At 35.8% G+C, this 21,574-nt stretch overlaps 1 protein-coding gene across 1 annotated transcript in view; it reads left to right on the top strand.

The window, feature by feature from the left end:
- LOC128636280 (anoctamin-3-like) overlaps window positions 1-21,574 on the top strand; it is a gene marked incomplete at its 5' end in the record, with an annotated part of 73,394 nt that overhangs the window by 37,588 nt on the left and 14,232 nt on the right. Inside the window, one exon of the mRNA XM_053689316.1 lies at window positions 16,044-16,168. Within this exon, the coding sequence (XP_053545291.1) occupies window positions 16,044-16,168 (125 nt within the window). The remainder of the gene's footprint in view (window positions 1-16,043; window positions 16,169-21,574) is intronic.

Here is a 21,574-nt window from a genome sequence, read left to right on the forward strand (position 1 = left end):
GGTGTTAGGGTTAGGGTTAGACTTAGGTTTAGGGGTTAATAAATTTAATATAGTGGCGGCGACGTTGGGGGCGGCAGATTAAGGGTTAATAAGTGTAGGTAGGTTGCGGCGACATTGGGGGCGGCAGATTAGGGGTTAATAAATATAATGTAGGTATCGGCAATGTTGGGGCAGCAGATTAGGGGTTAATAATTATAATGTAGGTGGCGGCGATGTTAGGGGCGGAAGATTAGGAGTTAATATTATTTAACTAGTGTTTGCAAGGCGGGAGTGCGGTGGTTTAGGGGTTAATATGTTTATTCTAGTGGCAGCAATGTCCGGAGCGGCAGATTAGGGGTTAACAATTTTATTATAGTGTTTGCAATGCAGGAGGGCCTCGGTTTAGGGGTTAATAGGTAGTTTATGGGTGTTAGTGTACTTTTTAGCACTTTAGTTATGAGTTTTATGCTACGGCGTTGTAGTGTAAAACTCATAACTACTGACTTTAAAATGCGTTACGGATCTTGTCGGTATAGGGTGTATGCTCACTTTTTGGCCTCCCAGGACAAACTCGTAATACCGGCGCTATGGAAGTCACATAGAAAAAAAGTTTACGTAAGTTGGTTTGTGGTAAGGCCAAAACGTGGGGGGGTCCCTAAACCTGCAAGACTCGTAATAGCAGCGGTAGTGGAAAAGCAGCATTAGGACCTGTTAACGCTGCTTTTTTACCTTACCGCAAAACTCGTAATCTAGCCGAAAGTGTCAAGTCTGTCTCACACTGTGCATAGTGGTTTAGTGCACACTCAGAAATCCTCTCAAATGCTAATACTTTACTCCTTGTAATAACATTTCCTATGCTCAATTAGCACTCTGCTGTGGTTCCCACTGGTGGCTGCCAAAAATGTTTTTTTTTAGTTGTTTTTGCCTCATGGGGCCCCCCTGGCCCATTGGGCCCCTGACAGGAGTCACTCCTGTCATCCCCTGATGGCGGCCCTGGTTAAGGCAGTGCTGGAAAATAATAGTGGCCACACAAAATATTGACACTTTGGGTCCAATTTGGACAATTCCATTTAGGGGTGTACTCACTTTTGTTGCCAACGGTTTAGACATTAATGGCTGTGTGTTTAGTTATTTTGAGGGGACAGCAAATTTACACTTCAATACAGGCTGTACACTCACTACTTTACATTGTAGCAAAGTGTCATTTATTTAGTGTTGTCAATTCAAAAGATATAATAAAATATTTACAAAAATGTGAGGAGTGTACTCACTTTTGTGAGAAACTGTATATATATATATATATATATATATATATATATATATATATATATATATATATATATATATATATATATATATATATATACATTGATTGGAGTAGCCGTGTTAGTCCAGAGATTTAGATATCAAAATAGCAAGAGTATTGCATTGAGCAATGATACTTTTTTATTGGACTAGCTATACATTTATAAGATGACAAGCTTTCGGGAAGAATGTCTTCCTTTTTCAAGTCTGAAGCAATACTGACCAATTTGATGGAATTTACAGATATCTTAAAACACAGGCTAAAAAAAAACAGAAAGTGTTACAGAGGTCTGAATGCAAGGGGAGGAGGGGTGCAATAATAATCATGATGGGGGCTTAGGAGACAGGCTGATAGTGTCAGTAAAAGATAGCAGGCAGGGGAAATATATGGTAATACGCCCAACATATACTGACATAAAGTTATATATCAACATAGAATCAATATGTATAAAGATGTGAAATTAGGTATACAGGGGAATATAAGATAGTCAAAAAAGGAGAAAGGAAAAAAAAAGGGGGAATAATAATAATGACAAAAGAGTGGACATAGCTTACCTGTGTACCTATACATAGAGAGTGTGGAATATACAATGTAATTGACTACAGTAAATGAAAAGTACAATACAAAAAATGTTGATAATGTGTTAAGAAAGCAGAGTTTACATTTAGTCTAGAATTTAGCAAGTTGAAGTGTATTATCATTTTCATTTTAAAGGTTTTTCTTTCCATGGTGTTCTTGAAGTTGCCTCTGAGAATCTTGATTTTGAGGTTTTGGATGGAGTGGTCAGGTGGGGTGAAATGACGACCAACAGGGGTACATTATTTTGTTTCACAGTGGTTTTTGATTGAGTGTCTGTGTAAGTTCATCCAAAGGTGCAGTTTTTGGCTTGTTTCTCCAATATAACATCCCACATTACATGCAGCGCAATGTATCATGTATACCACATTTGCAGATATACATGAATATGCCCCTTTAACGTTATAGGATTTACTCTTGTGATTAGCTGTGCTGCTTTCACAAATGTGTTGACATAGTTTGCAGAGAGCTTTGTTGCAGCGCTTGGTTCCATTCTGGGTGTTCTTTTTATCAAGGGGTAGCTTTCTGTGGACCAGTTTCGGTTTTAGGTTGGGTGGTTGTCTGAGTGCCAGGATAGGGGGTTTTGGAAAGATTTTTCTGAATTTTTTTGGCTGTAAGTCTTTTATGATTTTTCATATTCCTTCTACAGCAGGGTTATATTTGACTACTGCGTATCCCACTAGTAGTCAAGCCAAAAACTGCACCTTCGGATGAACTTACACAGACACTCAATCAAAAACCAGTGTAAAACAAAATACTGTACCCCTGTTGGTCACCATTTCACCCAACCTGACCACTTCATCCAAAACCTTAAAATCAAGATTCTCAGAGGGAACTTCAAAACCACCATGGAAAGAAAAATCTTTGAAATGAAAATGATAATGCACTTCAACTTGCTAAATTCTGGACTAAATGTGGACCCTGGTTTCTTAACCCATTATCAACATTTTTTTGTAATGTACTTTCATATACTGTAGTCAATTATATTGTATATTCCACACTCTCTATGCATAGGTACACAGGTAAGTCTATGTCCACACTTTTGTCATTATTATTATTATTCCCCTTTTTTTTCTTTCTTTCCTTTCTCCTTTTTTGAATATCTTATATTCCCCTGTATACCTAATTTCCCATCTGTATTCATATTGATTCTATGTTGAAAAATAACTTTATGTCAGTATATGCTTTGTGTATAACCATATATTTCCCCTGCCTGTTATCTTTTACTGACACTATCTGCCTGTTTTCTAAACCCCATGATTTTTACGACACCCCCTCCTCCCCCTGCATTCAGACCTCTGTAACACTTACTGTTTTTTTAGTCTGTGTTTTAAGATATATATAATCTGTAAATTCTATCAAATTGGTCAGTATTGCTTCAGACTTGAAAAAGGAAGACATCCTTCCGAAAGTTTGTTATCTTATAAATGTATAGTTAGTCCAATAAAAATCAATGCTCAATGCAATACTCTTGTTATATATATATATATATATATATATATATATATATATATATATATATATATATATATATATATATAATTGACTAGAGAGAGTTAGTTAAGTGCACTATTAGAAAGCACGCAATGTGGGGATAAATGTCAACTCTCACTTGCAAACTTGCAAACTTTGCCCAAAATAAGGGGATAACCCGTCTGTAGGATTAACCAGCAAGGAGTTCAGATGCATGCACACTCTTTCCCCGGACTCTTCAGACAAACCAACAGCATAATGGAGTAAACCATGTGAGACTTGACAATGCCAAAATACAGCCGCTGGCTATACTCACTGCATTAAATGCGATGCTGCGTTGTCACTATCCGTCCAGCTCCGTGTGTTGCAAACAAATCCCCTTTGCTCCTCCGCTTGATCTGAAGTCATCTGTGATGTGCCGTATTCTGTGTGTATCTCTTTACACGCTGTAAGCGTCCAATGACGCATATGCAGCCGGTCACGTGATATGCGGTGGCCAATCGGAGAATCCCTTATCCCGTCGTCTAGTGGGAACATGAAGACGTAGTTGGGGCTGAAAGAGCAGGTAAATCCAAATTCAGCCTGCTAAGTGAGAGGCTTTCGAGCCTAGGGACCCCAGATGCTGGCAAAACGTAGCAAAAATAGAAAAGGAAAATCCAGGGTCAAATAAAATAAAATCCAAACTTTATTGTAGTCCACTTGTGGATAAAAAACCCATGGGGGTCTGAAACATAGCGACACTCAGCACTTGTTGCTTCCAGCTGACATGTTTCGGTGTGATACCGTAATCATAGCTGATGGAATGCACAAGTGCTGCTTCATTTAAAAGCAGAAGAACATCCTCATTGGTTAATAACAAAAACAAAACTGTGTGTGAGTGTGCAAGCTAATAGTTGTTAGAAGCATTAACCATTTATATACCTAGTGAATCAAATCATATGTTACGAATGAAAGAGAACAATTGGACATTTGTTTAGAGCATAAAGCTTAAACTGAATCTAAGATTCAACCTGCAATTGTAAGACACACATTGCATATATTGGCAGGTTTTTCAAGTCCCATAGTATTGAACAAAGGATAAATGAGAACAAAGACTATTGGGAATTATGCTCAACATTGTTTTAGCAAAATAGCGCTTAGTGTGAATAGTGTTAAGATACAATATATGTAATGTCAGTGTCCTAAACTAATCTAAAGCTAATCAGGATAGTAGATATTCTAATACATATTCTACTGATCAAAAACTGTTGCAACACATATAAATACAATAGACCATCATGGGATACAGTAAAAACAACAAGCTTATCAGGAATTTAACCTTGAGAAAGCATTTTCAAGGTTATATGACAATGGCACAGGACCATCTAGATGTTCACATACAGCAGGGTTCAGAAAATTTGAGGTTTGTGATGTCATTTCACTTCAACACTTGGGAAGACAAGGAGAAGTCTCAGATCCTTCTAATAACATATCAAGCTTCAGTGGTTTTAAAAAACCATCAGTGTTTTATCCCATACAATCTAGAGGTACTATACTTGAAACTTTTTTCAAGAGAGTAGAGAATGATCTTACTCTACTCGCCTCTAGAACTGACACCAGTGGTGAATTTAAAACCAAGTCTAATCTTACGGTCACTGAAAGAAAAGCCATCTCTGATTTACAGAAAAACAACAATATAGTTATACGTACAGCTGATAAGGGAGGTGCGGTAGTTGTTCTAGATAGGGAAGCCTATATCTATGATGCACATAGACAGCTGCATGACACAAACAATTACCTTGAGTTAGACAGGGATCCCACACTAAGTTTCCAAAGGGATTTGAGAAGACTTTTGGATGATGGTTTGGAGGATGGGCACTTTGACTCCGCTACTTTTGAGTATTTGTATGTTGAATGCCCAGTTGTGCCCATCTTCCACCATCTTCCGAAGGTCCATAAAACATTGACAGAGGTCAAGGGTCGACCAATTATAAGCGGAATTGGGTCTATCTTTGAACATCTATCACAATGGTTAGATGCTCTCCTTTTTCCCTTTGTAAAAAGCTTACAAAGTTATTTGAGAGACACTAAAGATCTTTTGAATCTACTCGAAGATTTCTCGTGGGATACTAGGGTGCACATTTGGTTGACCATGGATGTAGTCGCCCTCTACTCCTCCATCCCACATGAAAAGGGTATGAAGGCCATCAGATATTTTTTGGAGAATTTTTCTTCTCTAGATGGGCCCTTCATTGAATATATATTAAGGGCCACTCATTTCATGCTTACACACAACTACTTTCGCTTTGGGGAATCTTTTTATCTCCAAAGATGTGGGACAGCTATGGGGGCCAAATTTGCGCCCTCATATGCCAACCTCTTTATGGGTTGGTGGGATATGTCCCACATCTTTGGAGATCTGAATCCCTATAGGGATAGGATATCCTTTTTCAGGCGGTATATCGACGATCTCCTTTTGTGTAGTGTGGATTGCCCTCAGACCTTATTGATTTTGTTAACAGGCTAAATGACAATGATGCAGGCCTCAAATTTACATTTGAACAACATCACACAGAGATTAATTTTTTGGATATCACCCTTAAAGCTGATAGGTCAGGCAAAATTCACAGCAGTACGTTCAGAAAGCCAATCACAAGGAATACCCTGCTCCATGCTAGGAGTTGTCATCCCAAGCATGTACCATTAGCAGTAGCTAAAGGGGAAATGATTAGGCTCAAACGTAATTGTACTGAAGAGTCAACATTTCAAAAACAGAGAAGAGACCTTGAAAAGAAGCTCGGAGAGAGAGGGTACCCTAAACATGTCATCAAACAGGCACATGCACAAGTTGATAAAGTAGATAGGACGACACTTCTCAAAGGACCTAAAACTTTGAACAAGGCACAGGCTTTAAGGACAGACAATAAGGTTACCTTCGTCACTGACTATAGCATGGAATACAAAGATATTTGCAGTATAGTCAATAAACATTTCAAAATGTTGGTAGCTGACGATAAGCTTGTGAGTACAGTTGAGAAGGGCTTACGCTGTTCTTTTAGAAGGAGTAAGACCTTAGGGAATATCCTCTCACCCTCAGAGTTACCACCCTACTCTGAAAAATCTAAAGGATCATGGTTGAAACATAGGGGGATGTACAGATGCGGCAAATCCAAGTGTAAACCGTGTGATTCCACCATAATTTCAGATGAGTTCCATTCGACTATCACGGGCGAAGTGTTCAAAATCCAGGCATGCCTCAATTGTACATCTTCCTATGTCATCTACTTACTCACATGCATAGAATGTCATCTACAATACGTGGGGCTCACCAGCACTGAGGTAAATACCAGAATTCGCAATCACCTTTCCACTATTAAAATTGGAGAAGCTAGTACCCCACTAGTTAAACACTTTAAATTTGTGCATAACAAGAGTAGTGCCACACTCAGGTGGCAGGCTATTGAAAGGGTTACCACTCCCTTGCATGGAGGTGACAGAGCTCAGATCTTAGGTAAAAGAGAGATGTTCTGGATTTTTAAGCTACAGACCCGTGTCCCCAAGGGACTTAATTCAGAATATGATCTGATTAATTACTGGCAATAGTAGTTTACAGAGTATTCAAAGGCACTATACACTTGGTAACTACATACTTAGTCCTGTCACCTTTTCTGCTTTTATTGGTTCTGCTTTTGTTAGTCGTGTTTTAGTAATGCAGCGCTACTTTTTTAGATGTGATATGTCATTAATTTTGATCTATTCTGTTAGCTTTACACACTAATTTTTACTGTATCCCATGATGGTCTATTGTATTTATATGTGTTGCAACAGTTTTTGATCAGTAGAATATGTATTAGAATATCTACTATCCTGATTAGCTTTAGATTAGCTTAGGACACTGACATTACATATATTGTATCTTAACACTATTCACACTAAGCGCTTTTTTGCTAAAACAATGTTGAGCATAATTCCCAATAGTCTTTGTTCTCATTTATCCTTTGTTCAATACTATGGGACTTGAAAAACCTGCCAATATATGCAATGTGTGTCTTACAATTGCAGGTTGAATCTTAGATTCAGTTTAAGCTTTATGCTCTAAACAAATGTCCAATTGTTCTCTTTCATTCGTAACATATGATTTGATTCACTAGGTATATAAATGGTTAATGCTTCTACCAACTATTAGCTTGCACACTCACACGCAGTTTTGTTTTTGTTATTAACCAATCAGGATGTTCTTCTGCTTTTAAATGAAGCAGCACTTGTGCATTCCATCAGCTATGATTACGGTATCACACCGAAACATGTCAGCTGGAAGCAACAAGTGCTGAGTGTCGCTATGTTTCAGACCCACATGGGTTTTTTTATCCACAAGTGGACTACAATAAAGTTTGGATTTTATTTTATTTGACCCTGGATTTTCCTTTTCTATTTTTGATATATATATATATATATATATATATATATATATATATATATATATATATATATATATATATATATATATACATATACAGGTGGCCCTCGTTTTACAATGGTTCAATTTACACCGTTTCAGAATAACAACCTTTTTTTCCAGTCATGTGACTGTTATTGAAAAGCATTGCGAAGCAGTACATTTATTAAAATAGCCAGTAGGTGGAGCTGTCCGCTTGTGTTGCAGCAAAGCCAAGCAAGCTGAAATTAATCAGTTTAACCAGACCTGAGCTATCGAGCAAATTTCAAAGGAACAAGATCTTCCTGTCTATAAATCAGTCCAGATTGGAATGCATAGAAAGAACTGTTTGCAGACAAATGCAAGTAAAGTCTGTGTTGTGTGATTATTTTATTAGGTTTATAATGCTGTTTAGTAACGTTTCTGTTCATTTAACTTAGTTTCATTATATATTCTGTGTTGTGTGATTACTTTATTAGGTTTATAATGCTGTATAGCATTTAAAGTCTTAATTTCAAAGCTTTAAAAATAATGTATTAGGTGTTACTTATGATAATTTTGAGAGGGGCCTGGAACCTATCTCCCTCACTTCCCTTTGACTTACATTATAAACTGGGTTTCAATTTACAACAGTTTCAATTTACAACCGTTCCTTCTGGAACCTAACCCCGGCGCAAACTGAGGGCTACCTGTGTATATATATATATATATATATATATATATATATATATACAGTATATATATATATATACCTATATGTAATCATCTATATGTGTATAGGTATAGATACATATTGTATCAAAATACACTGCTTGTGCAATGTTAAAGGCCAACAGCGTATGCTGTCGGCATTCAGCGATGTCTGGCGACCATGATACTCTACAGCGTATCATGTCCGCCAGACATTGGTAAATCGGCCCCTATGAGGGAATAGGTTATCGCTTAATTATGCATAGTAAAATACTTTGCAAAAAACTTTCATGACTTATTTTGCTCCTTTCGCCTGTAATGTAAGTCGGAAGAATGCCAGTCCAGAAAAATGGAGTACATGGCAGGCTTTACAAGCCTAACTTTGCCAGATATCTCACTCTCATTTGTAGTTGTTATCATTTCTGCTGAAGCCAAACTATGAAGATGTTCACAAAATGACAGTTGTAAGACCTTTCATCTCCAAACTCAGGTCTGGATTGGCTGCTAATTATTAATTGCTAATAATTAAGTATTTTTAAATAGTTTATTATGTGTATGGTTTGCAGTGCCTAGCTTAAATGGACATAACACACCAGTTTTTTTTTCTTTAATGGCTTAGATAGAGCATACAATTTTAAACAAGTTTCTAACTTCCTTGCATTATCACATTTTCTTTGTTCTTTTGGTCTCTTTTGTTGAAGAAAGCTCAGGAGCATGCAAGTGTCTGCAGCACTATATGGTAGCAGTTTTGTAAGAATGTTACCCATTTGTAAGAGCACTAGATAGCAGCACTGTTCCCTGCCATGTAGTGCTCACAACACCTACCTAGGTATCTCTTCAACAAAGAATACCATGAGAATTAAGCAAATTTGATAATTGAAGTAAATTGGAAACTTTTTAAAAGTCTGAATCACAAAGAAAAATTTTGAGTTTCATATCCCTTTAGCTACTGATATATATACTAAGCGTATCTAAAGAATTATTTAATGTTTCTTCACTTTTCTTACTAAGACAGCATTCCCGTGTCCATTTGACCCAGTTACTACAGGAAAATTCTAAAAAAATTAAAGTGTATCAGCAGTTACATAAAGAGACTCAAGGCTACCAGGATGATATATGTGCCAGCTGCGCATTGCAGCATAGCGTTTTTATACCTTGACTTGGCTGCAGGGTCCCAGGTTAATTTGCAGCATTGTCAGAAAACCTTGAAATGTGTAAGTAACAGGAAAATTCCAATTGCACAAAAAATGTTGTGAAGTCTCACATATAACAGCTTTAAAGGGACAGTAAAGTAAAAAAAAAAACTTTCATGATTTAAATAGGGCATGTAATTTTAAACAACTTTACTTTTATCACCATTTTTGCTTTGTTCTCTTGGTATTCTTAGTACAAAGCTAAACCTAGGAGGTTCATATGCTAATTTCTTAGACCTTAAAGACTGCCTCTAATCTGAATGCATTTTGACCACTAGAGGGCATTAGTTCATGTGTTTCATATAGATAACATTGAGCTCATGCACGTGAAGTGACCTAGGAGTGAGCACTGATGGGCTAAAATGCAAGTCTGTCAAAAGAACTGAAATAAGGGGGCAGTCAGCAGAAGTTTAGATACAAGGTAATTACAGAGGTAAAATGTGTTTTGTTATAACGGTCTTGGTTATGCAAAAGTGGGGAATGGGTAATAAAGGGATTATCTTTCTTTTTAAACAACAAAAATTCTGGTATTGACTGTCCCTTTAACCTAATTGTCAGGTGATAATATTAAAGTTCCGTACTGCTGACAAAGTTGTTTGTAATTTTAAAGAGGGGATCTAAAGTGTCCAAAAGACAATGGAAGCCCTTAAAGGGACATAAAACTCAAAACTGAAATTCAAACAAATTCATTTTAGTTTTGACTAGAAACATTCTACAATACATATATGTTAGCAAATTTGTTTGTAGTTCTTACTGTTTTAGTAAGAACTTTAACTAGGTGTGAAACATATGTACATATACCTTATGCACCGGCAAACACCACACCTGCTCAGAGAGCATATGGACAATTCAGTTTACATAATTTCTGTTGAATAAATGCCACTAGAAACTCTCTTAGCAGGTGCAGTGTTTGAATGAGGGTGCACAGCACATATATACATATGTGCATGTTCCTTGTGTGCTAACAGCCGAGACAAGCACAACTTTTCTAGACACATACTTGTTAATTGTATAGAATAATCTTCCAGCAGAAGTGGTGTGAACAAATACAACAAAGTAATTAAATAATACCAAACATGTACATACTACTATACTGATTATAAGGCATTGTCATGTCACAGAAAATGTGTCACAGTTCCTACAGTAATTGGAGAAGTCATACGTAGTAACTATTTTTTTATAACACAAGATATCTCTTCTAGATACTTAAATTTAACTCTTGATGCACTCATGTCAATTCAAGCATTACCCACTAAACACATCTACAAAAACCTCTTAATAATCCACCATCATACCTAACACCATCACCACACAACATGATTCTTCTGCCTAAAACCCCTCACGCAACTTTGGCCTCCCCATTCATCCTTGGATAATCACAGATCTGCCCCCCGCAAATAGGATTATTTAAATTTGTAAATCCTTATTTATTTTATACTTTCTAGCACAGGTTGTATACCTTAAAGGGACAGTAGAGCCACAATTAGGCATTCATGAGTTAGACAGTGCATACAATTTTAAACAACTTTCCAATTTATTCCTATTATTCAATTTTCTTCCTTATCTTGTTATCCTTTGCAGAAAAGTTTATCTAGGTAAGCTCAGGAGCAGCAAAGAACCTAGGTTCTAACTGCTGATAGGTGGCTGTGTGTATATATATATATATATATATATATATATATACTGATTGTCATTGGCTCGCCCATGTGTTCAGTTAGAAACCAGTAGTGCATTGATGCTACTTCAACAAATGATACCAAGAGAATGAAGCACATTTTATAGTAGAAGTAACTGGAAAGTTGTTTAAAATGTTATGTTCTATCTAAATCATGAAAAAATAAGTTTGGGTTTCATGCTCCTTTAAGTAAACTATTAGTGGTAGCTGTTATCAAAATACTAGTTAAATATGTACTTTTTATGAGTAAAATCATAGATTTAATCTTGGTCTTCGGTAGCCAGTCCCTAAATAATTTTCTTTGCCCATTAAAAATTGCTATGCACTAATAAATGTTTATCACAATAATAAATACCCCTCCGTGCTGTCAAAATGATTGTTATGATACACAAAGCAGAAATATCTTCTTTACTGAAGCGTTAAATACTTCTATTTGACTGGTTTTGTTTTTAACAATGATCTCGCAGGATAATACTTAGCTCATTTCTAGCTGCCTATCTGTAGACACACAGCACGGTCCCCAAGAGAGAGAGAGTAGGATATTGCTGTTGGTGATTGACTCTTCTTAGCTAGAAGGTTTATTTTCAGAATGCACTTGCAAACAAAGACATCAATGCATGTTCTCAACACTCCAAACTAGATGAGATATATGTATCTATATTCTGGCATATGACTTCTATTTTGGCTGCTAATATTGTTTACAAATGTATTAGAGATAGACACACACATGTGCAGGCAAAATGAATAAGTAAGAACATATAAAAGAAGGGGATACAAGGTGAAAATGGTACACATAGGAACCGATTTACTAACTGTCGGATGGACATGATCCGCTTTAGCGATTATGTCTGCAATATGCTGTCGCCATTTAACATTGCACAAGCAGTTTTGGGGAACTGCTTGTGCAATTCCGCCCCCGGCAGATGCCACTAGCAGGGGGTGTCAAACAATTCGATCGTATGAGATTGGGCGGATTGATGCCGCAGCCTCAGAGGCGGTGGACAAGTTAAGGAGCAGCGGTCCTAAGACCGCTGCTTCTTAACTCCTTTTTTCCGGCGAGCCTAAAGGCTCGAACGGAAACAGAGGCATTAGGGCCGATACGAGTCTTGGTAAATCAGACCCATAAAGTGCATATGATGGGCTGCAAAATGGAAAGGGACATGAAGATATAAATAAGTGGGTGAGACAGAAAATATTAAATCTCTTCAATAAAGAATACCATGGGAATTAAGCAAATTTGCTAATAGAAGTAAATTGGAAATGTTTAAAAAATTGTGTTTTGTCTAATTCATGAAAGAAAATCTTTGAGTTTCATATCCCTTTAGCTACTGATATATAAAGTAAGCATATAAGTAAGCTAACTGATGCAAACAATCCAGCATGCAGCCATGACATGTCTATAGACAAACATTGGAAGTATAATGGGTCAGAGCTCTGTGACTTTAAATGTGGCACTGCACATAGCCTCAAGTAAGCTTGTAAAAGTTTTGTCAACTAGTTCTGCCCCGGTCAACTATAAGTGCTATTATTGTAAAGTTAAAGCATCAACAGCAGCCCAGGCACTATGTAGTAGACAATATCACTTCGTAGGGCTGCTGCGTGCTGGAGTGCATGCCACATAAAAAGTGCCTATCATCTGTTACATCACTCACTACAGAGATCCAGACTGCCTCTAGAAGCAACACCAGTACAAGAACTTGGTGTTGGGAGCTTCATGAAATGGGCTGTACACAAGCTTCACATTAGCATGCCCAATGCCAAGCGTCAGCTAGAGTGGCATAAAGCATGTCACCACTAGACTCTGGAGAAGTGGAAAAGTGTTCTCTGAAATGATGATTCATGCTTTACTATCCGGTCTAATGGAAGAATCTGGGTATGTCAGATGCCAAGAGAACTTTACCTACCAGAATGCATAGTGCCTACTGTAAATGTTGATGGGCGAGGGAAAATTATATTGGGCTGTTATTTAGGGTTTGTGCTAGGCCTCTTAGTTCCAGTGAAGGGTCAGCTTTAAAAAAAGTGGGCAAAATAAATCCTTAAAATATATATTGCACACTTTTTTATTACTCCTAACTATCCATTTTATACAAAACTCTCAAGCTGTTTGGCGTCCCTTTAATATCTTAATTTAATATCTAAAAGTGCAGTATCTATATCCCATATATTCACCATATATTATTTGTATCTTTCAATATTTAAAATATAATGTCCTTATCCATCTTCCAATAGTTATCTCTCCCTGAACTCTAGAAATGAGCGAATTCATATTTATGCAGTGCTATGTTTAGCATAGGGAAATACTTTCAAAGCTTCAAAGGCTATTAATGACATTAATATGTCAAATTACTATAGCTTAAACATTGTCATTATTATAGCTTGTTTGTCAGCTCAGATGAGATCAGTATCCATAGTGCTGAAAAGTTGTTAATGAGCGTTATCCTATATGATTACACACCTGGGAGCAAGTCACTACGAGGTAGGAGGCATTTTTCCAGTTGAATCATTTCCTAAAGCATGTGAGGATCCCCTGGTTACTCTAATGCGCCGTATCTGTGGTTTCCCACAAAACTCATCACATGTTTAGGATATTAATGGAACAAATCCTCAGGGAAAATATCTCAACCTTTACTTCGGTTTAGTGCTTCAACAATAGTATGTATGTATGTATCTATATATATATATATATATATATATATATATATATATATATATATATATATATATATATATATATATCAGATAATAGATTCAAAAATAAATATATATATATATATGTGTATATATGTGTGACTGTATGTATATGTATATATATATACTGTATGTATATATATATATATATTTATATATATATATATATATATATATATATATATATATATATATATATATATATATATATATATATATATATAAAAACAAAAACCTTACCTGAGCGCCACAGAGCACAGCTCACCTAAGTGTCTCACTCCTCTTAGAAATCTGTTGATCCTCTGCGTGGTTTGTTGTGACCTCTGACCGGCACAATGGATTATTTAAATAAGCCTTTATTCAAATAGTTATTTGCCTGATAGGGTTGAGAAAAGGCTGGCATGTGTTATAAACAAACTGGCTCATTATTAAGCTTTCCCCTATATATGACACGTAATATTGTATGTTTTTGAATAATATATTGTCATATATATAATTATACATGAAGAGGTTTTGAGATTGATGTCAGTATAGGGATGTGCGAATGTTTCTAAAAATTCAAAATTTAAAACAAATTTTTATACATTCGTTCATTCAAATCGAATTTCGAATGTTTATATAACATTCTAACATTCTATTTTCGAATTTTCGTTTTCAAATTTCTCAATAAAATTCGAAAATATTTGTTCGAATAATAGAATGTTTAGCTATGTATTCATTCAATTTCAAAATATAATATTTGAATTTGAATGTGACATTCGAATTTGAATGTGACATTCAAATTTGAAATAGTATTTCTAGTCTACAACTGTGTTTAATAAATGTAATATTCAAATTTGAATGCTACATTCGAATTCGAATGTCAGATTCGAATTTGAAATAGTATTTCTAGTCTAATACTGTGTTTTAAATGTGATATTCGATTCGAATGTGATATTCAATTCGAATGTGACATTCAAATTCGAAATAGTATTTCTAGTCTAATACTGTGTTTTATAAATGTAATATTCTAATTCGAATGTGACATTCGATTCAAATGTGGCATTCGATTCGAATGTGACATTCGAAATAGTGTTTCTAGTCTACAATTGTGTTTTATAAATTTAATATTCGAATTCGAATGTGATATTCGAATGTCACATTCGAATTCGAATGTGACATTCGAAAACTGTAAATAACATTCAAAAATCGAATTTTTAAGAATATTCGTTCTTATCAACATTCTATTATGTAAATTGAATTTCTACAATAACATTCGTTCTAACATTCGAATTCGGATATACACACATTCACCCATCCCTAGTCATGTATAACTGGCTATATGTAGTTGATATGATTTAATTTACTTTATCTGCTAAAAGCAAATTTTTGCCCTTTTCTAATATGGCTGCTGAGCCCTTGACAGGGGTACTAAGTGAGATTTAGTGTCTGTCTCTTTAATTTAAACGGCCTCTTTTCAATTAAGTAATTATCATGTACAACTATGTAAGTCCAGCCATGTACTATGGCTATATGTCTAGGATTAAGGTACAGGTCTGCCGAAACGCGTAAGACAGGAGACAGGATGCCGTGTTTTTAGATTTGTTTTTCTATTTTTCAACTTTTACTGTGATGGTTATCTGACTATAATAAATTTGGATTTTAAATTTTCAATCATGTGACTTGAGGTTTGTTGGTTTTCTGACTGTTTATATATATAGATATATACAGATATATACATACATAGATACACACACAAACACACACTCACATACATACACACACCCTGGGTGCTGCACAGCTTTTAGGGGCTCAGGCAGTTAACCCCATATAAGCCTGAATTCAAAGCCCATAGGGAAAATTGCATTGCAGAAAATAGATAAAGAAAAAAGGTTAGTTTATTCTGCACAAAAAAACATTTATTCGAAAATGGCTGTAATTTCATTTGAACTGTTCTTTTAGATAGAAAAAAAGACAATATTGATTACCCTCTACATTTTAATGTATTTCTCTGGCTATAAATCTGTAATATGCTGCTATCTGCTTTTACAAGACCTGTTCTCTATTTAGATTCAACTAGAGATACTTACACAGATGATTCTGAGCATGGAGCGTATGACTGCCGCACTGATCAGTCTTTGCTGATTCAGCACAAACTTAGCAGGCAGAAACAAGCCTCTCGGAAGTCTCAAAAGGTAATCATGAGTGCCTGTATTTAATCAATATTTGTGTTAAATGTATTAAATTATGTACACACAGGAAAACAGCTCAGTGAGCTTCCTCAAGTTGCATGTCAATAAACTACTATAAAGTTTGGTACTATTTAACTATTAATCACTGTATATATCCAATTTAAAGGGACATGAAACACACAATTTAAAACAACTTGCCAAATTATTTCTATGATAAATTTTGCTTCGTTCTTTTGGTATCCTTTGATGAAGGAGCAGCAATACACTACTTTGAGCTAGATGAACACAAGAAAAGCCAAGGACAAGAGGCATATATGTTCAGCCACCAATCAGCAGCTAGTTCTCAGCTACTAAGCTTTTCTATGTATGGTTTTTCAACAAAGGATACCAAGAGGTCTAAATAATAATAATAATAATAATATTATAATAAGTAAAAGAGTATGCTTTATGTGAATCGTAAAAGAAAAACTTAGGATTTCATTTCCCTTTAAGCTACTTTCATGGCAAATATACTGGGCATTCAAAATAAATTGCAATGACCCAAAGCAAAATCTGCTAGTTATCATTACCCTGCATTCTGTATTTGTTAAAGGGAAAAGTAAAGTCAAAATTAAACTTTCATAAGATAGCGCATCTTATTTTAAACAACCTTCCAAGTTACTACTATTATAAAATTTGCTTTGCCCTCTTGGTAACCTTTGTTGAAGAATATACCAATATATGCTCAGGAGTATCTGTGCACTACTGAGATCCAGCTGGTGATTGGTGGTTGCACGTGTATGCCTCTTGTCATTTGCTCAAAATATGTGCTCAGCTTGCTGTCAGTAGTGCATTAATTCTTCTGATTTTAATATTTACAAAACATACCAAGAAAACAAAGCACATTTGGAATAACTGCATGCTCTGTCTGAATCATGACATTTTAATTTGAACTTTACTTTCTGCTTTCCAGAAAAATATACAGGATTGCATCTTACAAAGCAAAAGCAAACCCTGCTAGTAACCGTCACCTAGACCAGAATAGTAATAAAGTTGCTGAAATCTCCATAGAAATATATTGCAACTTGCAAGCATCTAGGAGCTTGCTTCCATCAAAGACAGTGATTTGGGTGATAGAACCTTTGATTGGCTATATTAACCACTACCCAGATTTATATACATTTTTTTTAAATCTGCATTTGTATGACAATTTATAATGTGGCACTCAAATTTGGAGGTGTGGAGTGGTGCATTACATTTAAAACATTGCTCCCATGTTTCCCTTAAATCACTGGTTTTTAAACTTGCCCTCGGGCCTCCCTGACAGGCCACATTTTGAGGATATCTGAACTGGAGCACAAGTTAAAGGGCCATGATACCCACATTTTTTCTTTCATGATTTAGAAAGAGAATGCATTTTTAAACATCTTTCTAATTTACTTCTATTATCTAATTTGTTTTATTCTCTTGATATTCTTTGCTGAAAAGCATATCTAGATATGCTCAGTAGCTGCTGATTGTTTGCTGCACATAGAAGTCTCATGTGATTGGCTCACCCATGTGTATTGCTTTTTCTTCATATAAGGATATCTCAAAAATGAAGCAAAATAAATAATAGAAGTAAATTGTAATGTTTAAATTTGTATGTTCTATCTGAATCATGAAAGAAAGATTTTGGGTTTAGTGGCCCTTTAAACAATCTGCTGAATAGTAAACATGGTTTTTTATCTGCTCTCACCCAAGGTAATGCAGAAAAACTGTTGCGGAGGCCCAAGAACAGGTTTAAAAACCAGTGCCTTAAATTAATGCCATTTTTCACTGGCCATGTCATGGTAAGGTTACCGATTAGCTGAATGAAGAGACTCTACTTGTAAGCAAAAGTCTCAAATGTTTGTTAACTTATTTTTGGTATAAAGGGTGGAACAGTCTGTTTATCTACATTTTGTAGTGGATAAAGTCAAATTATCGAGTTATATAACATTTGGAGAATTATGAATAGGTTTTAGATTGTATGGCTTAATTTTAGGTTAAAAATAGTCCCAACCTCAGAATCTTTATCAGCATGGTCAACCTGGTAATTGTTTTATTTTAATATACATGAGGTATTTAAAAGATTGTGTGACCCCCCTTATATAAGAAAACATACCCTTTTCTTTCAGATTACGGGAATCTATGTCTACCAAGGTTACTAGGGGGCTCATGTATTACATACAGCCTATGACAAAAAATCAGACTTCCCATGTGTAAAAACTGTTGGGGCGCATTTGCCAGGTCTTGCCTTGTATGCTCAGTATATGGTGTAAAATATGCATGTACATTTTTTTTTGCTTCGTAGGTATAATGAATCTAGCTAGAAAGAAGCTTTCGAGGAGTGTTGATATCAATGAAGGCAGAGCTAACAGTGTTAACATAATAGAGCTGTTGTTATCTCTGCCAAGGCAGATTTTGTTAATACTTTTCAACAGCAAAGAGAAAACCTCCTAAACTAGGGCAACAAGCCTTATTTATCAATTGCTTAAATACATTTCAAGAAACATAAACTGAAAGAGAGATTACACATATATATATATATATATATATTTATATATATGTGTGTGTGTGTGAAGGCGGCTGAGCGTAGTGGCGGTTTTCTGTTTAGCTCTGGTGTGGTGAGTTTTGGTCCTGAGCACTGCCCTCTGTTGTATCGAAAGGAGAATCCATCGTTTTGGGGTAAGCTGCACGGTCCTATTCACCTGTACACCTTTGATAGTTTATCTATCCAACTCTGAATGTTTTCTACTGCTCATGCCTTGTTAGTCGCTGTGAAAATTGGTGTGACTCTGCATTAGAGACTGCTTTCTGCCATAGCCTATCTGTTTGCCTAATACTCTCATTTTCACTAAAGCAACTGTATTATTTCTTGCCTACATGATTTAAGATTAATCGGCTGAACTTGTTTCACATTGTTTTTTCATGGCTACTACAAGTTTTATTTTTAAACCGGATACAGAGGACAGTAGTGACTGTGAGGACTTATTTAACAATGATGAGATTGAAAATGAAGAAAATACTAATATTGATAGTTTATTTTTTTAAAATGGACAAATTGTTGAAGGAAGACTCAAGACTGGATTTGGACATTAAGTCATTTAATATATATAAAAAAGCACAACGCATCCCTAGGGGATTGCGAATTAGGAAATTCCCTTCATTTCATGTAACTGATGCAAACTTTATTTTGAAATGGGATAATGTATTGACACAATGTTCTTTGGCACTAATTGATCTCCTGATTGAGTATAAGAAACAGTTACGTTTACAACTTAACACTGATAAACAGAAATTGCAAGAATTAATTCGCCCTTTATCAGAGGGGCCTGAGTTTAAGTTATATGACGAGAAAATACAGAAAGTCATTGAAGACTTTAAACATAATCTTTGGCAATTTAAGAAACAAAAAATACTCAGGGATAAGTTAGATTATGAGAATGATAAAGTGTATAACTTTTCTGAGAATAGAAGGAGAAATAGGTTATTCAAGAAAAGGGGATCACAAATGACTAAAAAGGTCACTTTTGCTGATATTGACACTGAATATGACTATGATACATCTGATTTTGAAAATTCAGGGGAACAGGTCCCTAAAGTAATGACATCAAGTGCTTATGTACTAGATAACCCCACAGATAAATCAAAAATTGACACTAGTACACAGTCAAAAAACGGGAAGGGCCCCCTGAAACAAAAAGTAAGAAAATACGTAGAGGGGGGCGCAGCTTCAATAGAACAAAATTCACAGAGTGTAGAGATTCCAGTCCAAACCAAGACACACAGATATCCTCAGAGGAGGAGGGGTGGACAAGCCAGGAAGTACATTTAGTACCCACAGTGAATGATGGTATGAAAAATGTTATAAATCTTTCTAAGCATGTACTGACTAAACAACAAGAGCAAGTCCTCTCACTGGGCCTGAATTTTGTACCTTCTGTACATTTTGATCTGTTTGATACTATTATTGACTTAAACAGATTTGTAAGGACTTTAGTCCTTAAAAAACATTTTTCAGGTTCCAGTGATTTGGACATTGAACCTCCAGCTGTTTCTGTGAGTAAAGATCACTTGACTATCACAGATTTTAGCGACAAGTGCGCTGAACTTGATTTACTGTCTTTGGCTAGGGACAATGTTCAGGAAAAGGATATGGATGAAATTACAAGGGTTGACACTGGCATGCTGAAACCTGAATCTGATTTTTACCCTGTAAGCACTAGGTCTAGTGCTATTGATATTTTTCAAAAAACGGTAGAACTCAAACTTAAAGATTTACATGCCACTGTCAACTTTGACTCTCACAAAGGTGATAATCTGAGTAGATGTGAGTACCAAGCCTTACAGTCCCTTCAGAAAATGGATTATATAGTGATCCGTGGATCAGACAAGGGAGGGAAAGTTGTTGTCTTGAATAAAAAGGATTATTTATTTAAAGCTTATAGACAACTTTCAGACACAGAGGTCTATACAAAATTACCTTATAATCCTACTTTCCAATATCAGAGAGATCTGAATGAGATTATTGATTGGGCAGTCTATACAGGTGTTATAACACAAAAAAATGCAGAATTTTTGACAGTTAAATATCCTAGAGCAGCAATTTTTCATTATCTGCCAAAGATCCATAAAGATCTCTGCAACCCGCCAGGACGCCCTATTGTGGCTGGTATTGGCTCCCTGAATGAACCCCTGTCGGAAATGATTGATGCATACCTCCAGCCTTTAGTCCTAAATCTATTGAGCTATGTAAAGGACACCTCTGATGTGATTAAACAGATAGAGGTTCTAGAGTTGAAAAAAAGTTACTCTTTTTTATCTGTGGATGTTGCTTCACTCTACACTTGCATTCCCCACAACATGGGCATTAAGGCTGTAGAATATTTTTTGGACAACTACTCAGGTTATACCATTGAATTAAAAGAATTCATTTTAAAATCAATTCATTTTCTTCTAACTCACAACTTTTTTCTTTTTGAGGGGAATTACTATCTCCAGAGACGCGGAACAGCCATGGGGGCCAAATTTGCGCCCTCATATGCCAACCTTTATTTGGGTTGGTGGGAGCTGTTCCGTGTCTTTGGAGATACTAACCCTTTCAAGGAGCACATTGCCTATTTTGGTCGCTATATTGACGACTTGCTTTTTGTTTGGAGAGGTCCCAAGGATTTGGTTCCCCTCTTTATAGCACATTTACAGGACAATGATTTGAACTTAAATTTTACATCTGAGAGCAGTGAGGAGAGGATTTTCTACCTGGATATTGAGCTTTATCCTAATCTTGAGAAACAAAAGATTGATGTACAGTTATATCGTAAAGAAATTGCTGGCAATACTATATTAAATGCAAACTCTTGCCATCCTAGACATACCATCTCTGCCATACCCAGAGGACAATATATG

The sequence above is a fragment of the Bombina bombina genome, chromosome 7 (assembly GCF_027579735.1).
Source record: "Bombina bombina isolate aBomBom1 chromosome 7, aBomBom1.pri, whole genome shotgun sequence".
Taxonomy (NCBI): domain Eukaryota; kingdom Metazoa; phylum Chordata; class Amphibia; order Anura; family Bombinatoridae; genus Bombina; species Bombina bombina.